Source organism: Antechinus flavipes, chromosome 1 (genome assembly GCF_016432865.1).
Source record: "Antechinus flavipes isolate AdamAnt ecotype Samford, QLD, Australia chromosome 1, AdamAnt_v2, whole genome shotgun sequence".
Taxonomy (NCBI): Eukaryota; Metazoa; Chordata; class Mammalia; order Dasyuromorphia; family Dasyuridae; genus Antechinus; species Antechinus flavipes.
The window spans coordinates 641544259-641555588 of record NC_067398.1 but is presented as its reverse complement, the minus strand read 5'-3'; the positions used below and the strand labels follow the sequence as shown (position 1 = coordinate 641555588).

General features: G+C 41.3%; 1 protein-coding gene across 1 annotated transcript; it reads right to left on the bottom strand.

Annotated features, from left to right (window-relative positions):
- Positions 1-9407: 9407 nt before the first annotated feature.
- Positions 9408-10621, bottom strand: C1H8orf90 (chromosome 1 C8orf90 homolog). Its single transcript, XM_051964230.1, has 2 exons — positions 10521-10621; positions 9408-9952 (listed from the first exon to the last, which is right to left on the bottom strand). Exons 1-2 carry the CDS (start codon positions 10588-10590, stop codon positions 9474-9476), a joined length of 549 nt encoding a protein of 182 aa, XP_051820190.1. The 5' UTR covers positions 10591-10621; the 3' UTR covers positions 9408-9473.
- Between the last annotated feature and the right edge of the window lie 709 nt (positions 10622-11330).

Genomic DNA, 11330 nt, shown 5'->3' with positions numbered 1-11330 from the left:
TTGATTTTGTCTTAACCACCTTCCTGAGACTCCTCAGTCCTGCTGGGCTCTCCCTAGGAGTCAAAGAGACCCAGCTTCTTTTCCCAAAGCAAAGGAGATATAGGGGGATTGGAAAGGTAAAAAGGAAAAGGTAAAGGATTGAAAAGGTTCTCACTGGCTATATTAAAGGATATGTAATGTTTGGATAGAAGGAGAATCATTCTACCATTAACTGAGAGGGAAGAATAGAAGAGAGTACTGGGGAAAGGTCTCCTTAGGTAAAATTGCCTACCTCTTGATTTCTCTAAGATGATTTTTTTTAAATGGATTCATCCTTTCACCATCCTTTACTTTGGTGAGAGTCATTTCATTTCTCTGCATCTATATCTGGCTGTGTCCTTGTTCTAACTCTGGAATAAAGGTGATTGTACTAAATATAAAAAACCTCTTACGTTGAATATCAATACAGCCAACCAAACTTTCAGTAAAAACTATTTGCATTTTAATTAATTTCAATGCATAAATTATCATAAGAATTTTTCAGTCACTCCCTTTAAATCCTCATTAGGAATCTTTGTCCAATTATTCTTATTCATTTTCCCACTTTTATGTTCATGGTTGCTGTCTACTCTATTCTTCCTTTTTCACTTTCCTTTATTTCTCAAATATCTTTCTGAATTTCTTTTAGTCATACTTGTCCATCTTGGTGGCAATATTCCATTTCCTTAATGGACCACAATTTATTCAACTATCCTCCTACTATGTGACATTTAAGTTGCTTCCCAGGGGTTATTTTTATAATTACTTATGATGCTGCTAAGAAAATCTTTGAACAAATAGCTTATTGTCTGTGTTTATTAACAAAACCATGCATGTCCATTTTTCTAGGTCTCTGTCTCCAAATTCTTATCTCATTACTATCACATTCTTTTTCTTTCCCTCAGTATCTCCAAGTCTCAATCTCTATATTTTTGTCTGATTTTATCAGTGACTTAGAAAAAGACATAGATGGCATGTCTATGAAGTTTTCAAATGACATAAAGCCAGGAGGGATAGCTGACATATTGGTTGAAAGTTAGGATCCAAAAAGATCTTAGCAGTTTTGATCTCTGGACCAAATCAAACAAGTTGAAATTTAATGGCCGTATAGGAAAGAATCTTTTGACAGTAAAAGCTTGCCTCTGATGTACTAGCTGTGTTATCCTGAGCAAATCAATTGACCTCTCAGCACTCTATGCAATTTATCTAAAATTATAAGTTGGAAAGAAGGTTCCAACCAGTATTGGTAAAAAAGAGTTTACTTAGCAGAGTGTTCTGTATAGTACCACAAGGGTCTATGCCAATGAAATAATTGGCATAGTCTTTCCATACAATAAAATCTTTCATTTAGGTAAAAAAAAACTTTAAAGGTACACTTTGTCTTAAAAAAATAAAGGACTACAAGCTTCATGTGAATTAATAACATAATACAGCAACCAAGAAAACCAAAGTGGTCTCAAGCTACATTAAGCCTAAGTAGATGATAGTGCTGCTACATGCTGCCCTAGTCAAACCACAATTAAAGTAAGCTGTATAGTCCCAGTTGCCATATTAAAAATCTGGAGAATATCTAGGGAAGTGCAACCAGGCTGACTCAAGGACTGGAGAATGCTCTCAAAAGAAAAGAAATTGGTGAAGAACTGGGGATCTGTTAGACTGGAGAAGAGAAAAGGAAAAACATCTTTAAGTATAGAAAGGGCTATTGTGTGGATGAAGAATTAGTTGTTCAGTCCAATGTAAGGGAAAAGAAATTTCCTAATGAGACAGTGTCCCAAATGGAAGTGATTTCTCCTTCACCAGTTCTTAATAGCATGTTTTCTGTACTTCTAAACTACTAGATCTGTGGAGTGAGAACTGTGTCTATATTATTCCCAGGACCTAGCATAGGGTTCTGCACACAGTAGGCACTTATTTCATATTTTATAATATTTATTTGTTGTATTGTAGCCATATTATACGCTGGAAGAGACCTGGGTTGAAATCTTACCTGAATCATATCATCTTGCTTAATCATATTTAATCTTAGCCTCAGTTTCCTCATCAATGAAACAGTGGTTGTGATAATATTCAAAATATTTACTCACAGCATTATTATATGGATAAAATGAGCAACTATGTTGTCAAAGACTTTGCAAACTGGAGATCACAATCTAAAAGTGAGCTGCATAAATATCTAATCTGTCATTGTAATTATTCTAACTTTCAGTCTTGATATAGGTTTTTCATGCCCACCTTATCCCACTATCAGAGTGTAAATTCCCTGAGGGCCAGGGACTGTTTTTCATTTGTCTTCTTATCCTATTTCCCCCACCAAGATTGAACAGGAGTCCTTGAACATAAGATTGAATTTAAGGACTGAATAGGATATAGAATGCAAAGTGCTTTGTTAAACTTACAGCCACATAGAAATGTTAGCTGTTTAGCACCCTTGTAATATTGAGTAATTTTAGTCAAATCAGAAGCTGCGCTGAAATTGATTTGTTGGCTATGGATCAAGATTGCTAGCTATCAGGTGCCCTATTATGATTAACAATAGGGAACTTTTTATATAGCATTTACCAGGTGCTGTTAAGCACTTTACAATTATCTTATATCATCATTCTAACAACCCGAGAGGTAGTCACTATTCTCCTTATTTTACACATGAGGAAACTGAGTCAAACAGTTAAATGACTTCTCAGAGTCACACAGCTAGTAAGTATATGAGATCACATTTGAATTCAGGACCTCCTCACTCCAGACCCAGTGCTACATTTTCTGAGCCACCCAGCTGCCAACATCTTGAATCTCCATCTCCCATTTAACCCTATTGGCCAACCCCCTATCCTAGAACTATTTTTCTCCCTCTTACTGTTCCATCTGGAGGCAGCATGGCAAAGTCAATAGAAGTCAGGACATGGAGTCAAAAAATCTGTGGCTGAATCTTGATTCAGATATTTACTAGCTGTGTGGCCCTGGGCAGATCACCCATATATCTGACACAATTATTGTGAGAAATAAATGAAATAATTTCTGTAAAGTGATACATCAATGTCAGTTAGTAATATTCTGCCTATTCTATTCCTTTCTTCATAACATTCACCACTACCATGTTATTCTCATTCTCTTTCTAGTTCAAGTTCCTTTATAGTTAGGGCTCCATGGCTACTACCTTTAATTTGATTTTTATTCCTAATTCAGGTCAGACGCTTAACTCTGATACTAGTAATACCAGTTCCCTTGACCAGGGTCCAGTTAGCCCTTCTGAGCTGACTATGGATCCCTTCAAGTAGGATCAGTTTGAGGTCTATCCATAGTCCCAGAAGGAGCCCTCATCTCACAGGGACTCATTCTAAGCCCTGATCTAGGCCGCAGATTAAAACCTAACCTGTCACAAAGTGAGCCCTAATCAAGCAGCTTTGGCCACAATTTCAGACTGAACTCTAAACCTTATAAATTTCCTTACAAACATATATCATGAGTCCCATGAGGTACCAGGTAGGGAAAATGTGGATACCTGTTAGGCACTTGCTCAGAAGACTATTCATGATTTAAAGGATATCTTTTCCACCTGAAAGGACAACAGGTATAGTCACACAGTCTGAGCAACAGCTTCCTTTAATAATTTTTTTAAAGCCACTCTGCTATTCCCTCACCACTTGAACAAAAAACTGACACCCCTTTTCCAGCCCAAGAGCTGTATCCCCTTCTGTGTTTGCTGAGTTTCAAACCTGGCTATAGAGTCATGAGCTGGATCACCTCTGGCAAACCCTAGCTCTCTGTTGCTAAGAAAAGATACTGTGAGCTCCAGAGCAGTCATGACTCATGGAAATTGTTGATTGGAATGATTTTGTCCATGGCAGGTCACTCAGACTCACAATAGGGATAGAAAAATTTTTTTCTTCTTCCTGTAAGGACTTAGAGCTCCTGAGGAGAAGAGATAAGGGGACCAAGATTCCAGGGAAGGGAGACTTTTTACCCTCCCACAGTGGAACTGGTCAATCATGTGTGTTAACTTGTCAGAAAATGGTGGTGTGGGATCTCCATGGCACAATCTAGGTGCCATCTCTAAGAGCTTGAAAGGGCATGAACAAAGAATGGGGGAGCCCAGATGTAAGAACAATTTTGGGGAGAGCTAAGAATAGCTGATCATCAGAGATGATAGAGATGAGGCTTTAAGGAGAAGAGTTACCTGGGAAACAGGAGGGAGTAGGTTAGGGCTGGACCCAAAAAAAAAAAGCTAGTCATAGAATCGTATCTCCTCTGATGCCTTATTAAGAAATGAGGGGCACCCTGAATGCTTGATTATGTCAGCAGACCAGTTGTGGCTGGTCCTACAAAACTGAAAGGTTTCAACCACAGCAAAGGAATTTGTGTCTGTTGCCTAGACACCAGCAGAGCTAACCTCAAAGAGACTCTTCTTCAGAAGGGTGGCCAGGAGGTGATGTTCTTTGTTTTCAGCCATAATAAATAGGACAATTTACTGATGTTTGGAGGGAGTTGAGATGTGTGCCAATGGATGGAATTCCCACACTCATGAAATCATAAATCCCTGAAGTATTACAGTAAGAAACATAGTATCCTAGAATCCAAGAGTTGGAAGGGACTTTAAGATGGTGTTCTAAAACAGAGACTCAAGCTAAGACAGTAAACTTTTATCATATATAGCATTGAACTAGATAGAGATAAAAAAATTTTTTAAGTCTTGACCTCAGGAAGTTTATATTCTACTGGATTTCATCCCTAATGTGTCACAATTGGCCATGCCTCTGCTTTAAAGCCTTCTCAAAATGAAAAATACCCTGCCTCTCAGAGACAAATGATTGTTCAATGAAGAGAGAGCTCTGATTATTAGGTTCTTCTTAATGGTACATGTTTAACCCATATAAGATTGCTTGCTGTCTAAGGGAGCAGGGAGGGGGAGAGGGAGGGAAAAAATGGGAACACAAGGTTTTGCAAGAGTGAATGCTTAAAATTATCTTTGCATAGATTCTGAAAAAAAATTATATTATTTTTAAAAATAAAATGAGAGAATTGGGGGAAAAAGTTCTTTATGCTGAGCTAAAAAGTTAGTCTCTCCATATTTCCTTCTTGCCTCCATTATTCTAATCTTTGAGACCACACATAACTCATCTAATAACTCAACCCCATGACAGCCCTTCAGAGATTTATGATCCTCTAAATGCCTTCCTTCTGAGTCTTCACTTCTCCAGGCTAAACATTCCTAGATCCTTCCTTAAATGTAGTATGACTTTCAGTGCCCTCATCATCTTATTTCCCTCTGCTGGACATGCTCCAGATTCAATGTGATCTGTCAAAAGGTGGTGACCAGAACTGAAAACAATGCTCCGGATGTGGTCAGACCACAGCAAGGATTCCAGGACCATCTCCTCCCTTGCTTTGGACACTATGCCTCTGTATCTCTGTCTCTCCATCTGTCTCTATAGCTATGTTTCTGTCTCTATCTCTGTCTTTTTGTCTCTGTATTTCTCTCTATATTCCTCTCTGGGTGAGTCTGTGTCTATCTGTCTGTGTGTCTGTGTTTATGTCTCTTGGTCTTCCTGTCTCTCTTTCTCTCTCTGCCTCTGTCTCTCTGTTTCTGTTTCTAGTTTTGTCTTTCTGTCTCTCTACTTCTGTCTCCCTCTGCCTTTGCTTATCTGCCTGTTTCTCTTTCTATCTCTGTCTCTCTCTCTCTCTTTCTCTCTCTCTCTCTCTCTCTCTCTCTCTCTCTCTCTCTCTCTCTCTCTCTCTCTCTCTCTCACACACACACACACACACACACACACACACATCCCTTTCATCTTCAAAAATGACAAAATGTAATACCTTCCTAAGGGTGAAAGGTTTACCTCCATTTCTTAAACATTTATTAACCTTCCTTTTGATTATCCTTTATGACAAATGTGGTTAACTATTGCATTACTAACCTATATGTTTCATTACTCAAATGCAGCTGAGAGGGGCCAAAGGGAATTTCTGAGAGAGGAGAAAGATTTTAATAACTGCAGTATTTTGACAGAGCGTGATTTTTTCCTATCTGGAGGTTTGCAACTGAAGAAAAGTGAATCACTGATTCATTTTTTACTATTTCCCAAGGCAGAAGGGAAATATACCATTATTTCTATCTAGGCAATGAGTTAGGGGTCTGACTGAGATGTGAGAAAAGGGACCTGTGGCTGGTAATGGAGATGGGACCTTTGCCACTTACCTTGCCATTGTTTTCCCTAGTCTGAAGGGAACACTCCTGTAGGCTGAGAAGAAATCAAGGGAATGTGTGGAGAGAAATTCAAGCCTAGGTTCAAAAAAGTGGATGGGAAGTGTAGCTTAAATTGTTCAAAGATACTGATCCATTACCATGTCATCAAAAAATTCTACCAAAAAATCCCATTTCATCACAAGAGGTCCTTGAATTCTATCCAAATATAATAGAAACTCTCTTTTAGTAGAAAAGGCCTAAAAATGAATAAACAAATAAATGTGGCTCTTTCTCTTTTAAATCTGAAGCCTAAGATCCTAAGTATCTTGAAAACCTCCAAAAATGGGGAGCTCACTACCTTTTGAAACAATTCATTCCTCTGTAGAATAGCTCATTATTATTAGAGAGTTGTTTATATTAAGCCAAAATCTTTTTCCTCATAACTTCCCTCAACTGGACCTTTTAGGGATCACATAGACCAACTCCCTCTATCCTAAGATAGCCCTTCATATTTGAAGATAGAAATCAAGAGTTCCTGAATCTTTTCTTTACTAGGTTCAATAACCTATCTTCCCTCCACTATCTTCACAGGACTTAATTTTGAATATTCTTCCCTATCCATGTTACCCTACCTGGAACAGCTTGTCAATGTCCTTAAAATATTCCTTCTCTGCTCAGGAGTCAGTCCAGCAGGACTCACTCATGGGTCACTGGTTAAATGCTGCTTTCTCTGTGGGTTGATGGTACCCCTGCAGAACTCCTTGGAGAATTGAGATATTCACGTAATTAAATAACAATTTAATCAGTTTAGTCTCTAACTCCCCTCCCATTAACTCCAATTAGTGCATCTGAGTGAACTAATGGGCATGCTTTGGCCTAGCAGCCTTCCAGGTTACTCAGCAATGCTATATTTGTCTTTGGACAGTAGGGTTCATATTTGAAAATGTTTTCCCACTTTATGTGAATCAAAGCCAAAAGTAGAGAGCATGACTAAGAGTTTTGCCTTAGGCCATTGGAATCTAGAAGTCTTGTCAACAGGTAATAATTATCCTTGTTTTGTTAGCAAGCTTTAAGCTTGCTAACAAAACAAGGATAATTAGTTTAATTAAGAACCATTTGGATCATCAGCTTTCTCACCTAGATTTCAAGCAACCACACACTCCAGGTTAGTCTTCTCCAGTGTCACTTCCAGTGGAAGTCACTCTAACAATGGCTCATTGGCGTTCTAGGATCTCCGCTTTCTCCCCTCTTCAGTCCCTCCATAGTCAGGGCCCTTCCCCTTAATGACATCCTGATATTTAAGGTTTTCTACCCCAATGAATATCTTTAAAACTTGACTTGAGAATTACTTGAAGTATATTGTGTAGTACTTGCTCTGGACACCAGAATTTTTAGGGTTCTGGAATGATTCCTACAAATTGATCCCAAAAGGCCAGTGTTCCCTCAGACCAGAAACTTTTTATGGGGAGAGCCTTTGTCTCCCCTATGGTTCCAGAATTACTTGAGAGCAAGGACCAAATCATATACCTCAAATGCCCAAGGACAAAGGAAGCAGTCTCCCCAGTAGGACTTATACCTCTTTCTCCTATCTTCTTACTCGATCACATCTGCTGGGAAATGAACAGTTTTAAAAAGCTAGAATGATTGAGCCATTTTCCAATCATTTCCCTTGCAGTCCAACAGATATAAAAAACAAGGGACAGCCACTTCTCTGTATAATTTCCTTATCTGTAAAAATAGGCATAATATTTGCTCTTCAAGGCTCACAGTGTTGTTGAAGAGACAGTGACATAGAAATGGGACTTAACAGAATTAAATTAGGAGAGACAAACAGAGACAGTGTGGGCCCTTAAAAGGAGAAAATGAGAAATCTGAAGAATCTGAGCACAAAAGGAACCAAATTAATGTGCTAAATCTGGATGGCAAGAGGCCAGAGTTGAATTAAAGTGCTCCTATTTTTAAGCTTTATATAGTCGACCCTGGGAGGTGGGTAGTGCATATATTGTTCCCATTTTGTAGACTGAGACTCAGTGAAGTGCTGGGATTGACTAATGATCACAGAGCTAGAATTTCAACACTGCCTCTTACCTATTTGTGAGACCTTGAGTAAGTCAATTAGCTTTTAAAACCTGGCTTTCCCTGTAGAAGGAGACCCTATTAAACAATCTGGTATTTAAAGAGCTGTCTGACAAAGAAGGGACAAAGAAGACAAAGACTAACTGGCCCCAGAGGAGAGAGGCAGGATCAGTGGTTGGATGTTGTAAAGAGGTAAATGTAAGTTTGATATGGGGCAGATTCTCCCCCCTTGGAAGTCTTCAGGAAGAAGCTGCTCCATGATGACTTAACAGTTAGGATTCCCTCACACATGGGTTAGGTTTGATGGCTTCTGAGGTGCTCCTGACTCTCAAAATCTGTTATCTCTGAGTTCGCTTTTAGTTCTAAATCTAATGATCTCAAAAGGAAATGGACTGGGATTTGAACACAGGTCTCAATTCATTTCACATCCACCTACTCCAGAGACTCAAAGTATGGGTCAAGAAAGTCTTAGCTCCAAATTGGTGGTTGAGGAGGGGAGGGGCAAAGATGGAGTTCAGAAAAATAAACTTTGATCCAACAGAAGGAAAAACTTTGTGAAACTCAGAGCAGTTCCTCAATCAGACGGGCTGTCACAGGTGCTAATGAGTTCCCTATTATTGGAAGGGATCATGTAGAAGCTGGAGACAATGGAGATTTCCTGTAGCTGTGATAAAAGGTGATAACGGGAAGGAGATATAAAATTTCTAAAATATTTACCAGTTGAGCTCCCATGAAAGTCTGTAGTGCCCTGAAATGACTTCAGATAGTCTGCAATGCTAGATTTGGTGCCAGACCATTGAGTGATCTCAGTAGCAAAGGAATATTTAAGAGGCAGTATGAGGTAGGTTGGAGTCAGGGAAATTGGTTTCCAATGCTAGTTCTGCTGCTTGCTACCAAAGTGAGTGTGGGCAAAGTCTTTTTGCCTGCCCTCAGTTTCCTTATCTGTAAAAGGGGGAAGTTAGACTAGCTCGTCTCTTAGGTCCTTTCCAGTATTCTATGTTACCAAGTCCCTTTCCCCTCAAAGAGTCTGAGTTCTATGTTTCCCTATGTTCCACGATCCCTTCTGCCTCTAATAATCTATGTTCTCACGTCGCTATAAAGTTCTGAACAGCTCTGGGACACAGTAGCGAGCAAAAATATTTATTCATTTTCCAGAAGACTCTAATGGGACATAGGCCATAGGTCTGCTACATGGTGCTTTGGTTTAGACCAGTGGGGGCCCAGGCCTGGCCCCTTTCCCATCTGGGAGTCCTGGGGTAGAGAATTTGTTGGGCCCGGGGGCAGGGGCCAGAAGGACCACTCCAGGGTGTGGGGTAGCCCCACTGCCTGAGTTGGCGTAGCTCAAGGCCAGCTGTTCCAGTCGCCGCTTTCGTAGGAAGGCTTGAGCTGTTGCATGGAGAGGACGGAGCAAGGCAGGTGGGGGTGCCCCTGGCCGCAGGAGGAAGTCAAAGCCCGTTCTGTCTTGGGGGTCGTAGAAGAGGGGACCCCGAGCAGGCTCAGGTCCAGGTGGCCAGGCGTAAGGGAAGGGGAGCGTAAAGTCCTCGGTCAGAACTCGGATGGCGAAGTCATCCTCCTTGCCCAGGGCCCGATAGGCCCGACCAATGCCACGGAAGTGAGCCTCCCAGAGCTGGGCGTCACCTCCATAAATGTCTGGGAACGGGGGCTCTTGGGGAGCAGCAGGACCTGAGGGAAGCACAGCGTCGGCCAGGAAGGGGAAAGCTACTGGTTCCTAAAACCTCATACTCTTCACAGAATGTTAGAGCTGCAGAGAATTCAGAGCTAAAAGGGGTCTTTAGAGATCATCATCTGCCCCCCCTTTTTTTTATAGAAAGCAAAGCCAAAAAAGGGAATATTGCTTAGCCAAGATCACAGTAACAGAGCCAAGATTCACATTGGGGGGTCCTATAACTCCAAATTCAGGCTCTTTTCACTACCCCTTCTGTAAGATGGGGAAACTGAAGCAGTTATCTCAAGCGGGAGAGGAGGTCAGAGAGCCAGAGTGGCCCAGGTCTTTAGGTTAGGCCCATGCTAACTTTGCTGTCCTGCTTCTCAGCTGCCTTTTTCTCTTTCCTCCTCTCTCTTTCCTCCATGTCCCATCTTACTAACTGGCTGGGTAATTTTCAGTGAGACCCTTGTCCTCCCTGATCCAAGATGAGCCAGTTGAAGCAGGTGGTCTCTAAAGCCCCTTCCCAATTAAATGTCCATGGTTCTATCCTTCCCCACCCACCCACTCCCCACCCTTCCGAAAGACCTGTCACACCCGGAGTGGTGGGTGGGGGCAGCCGACCAGGGCCAGGGTCTCCAGAACAGGGAGAGGCCATGTAGACAGGAAGACGCCTCTGGGGGCGGGATGCTTGGGGAGGGGGAAACCCTGTTTACCCGGGCACCCTGGAGACGAGAGTGGAAGGGAATTCTGAGCCAAAGCTAAAAGAGAACTTCACAATTAAAGAGATAGTAACCAAGCTAAAAAACCAAATCTGACATTTGTCCCCTCTCCCACCTCTCTACTTCTCCAAATCCTCCCATCCTTTAAGGTTCAGCTCTTCCAGGAAGCCTTCCCGACCTCTCTCCCCATCCCCTGCCTGAAGACTGTGGATTTAGACAAGAATCAGATCTAGAACTGGTTCGGATATCAGATTCCAACAAATCTACACCCCCCATTTCATAGACGAGAGAACTGAAGTCCAGGGGTTTTAAATGACTTGTCTAGAGTCACAGAGCTAGTAAGTTTCTGACTCCTTGTCCTTGACTCCAGATCTCGTGCTAGAAGCCTCAAGTACTCATTTGGTCCTTAACTGATATTCTGTCATTTAAGAATAACCCAGACTATCACTGGGTCTGGACCTGAAGCCCTTCCAGCTTAGTGGGACCTTTTAGGGATCATACTCCAATCTGATTCTCAAGAATCCACGTTCTCCTCTGAGGTAGTAAGATGGGTAATTTCCACTGGAAAGACTACTGCTTTGGGAAGGTGGGTTCCAGCTCCAAATCTGTTACTTAATACATATGTAACCTTAAGCAAGCCCCTTCCCCTCTCTTTACAGCCTTCAGTTTCCTTGGG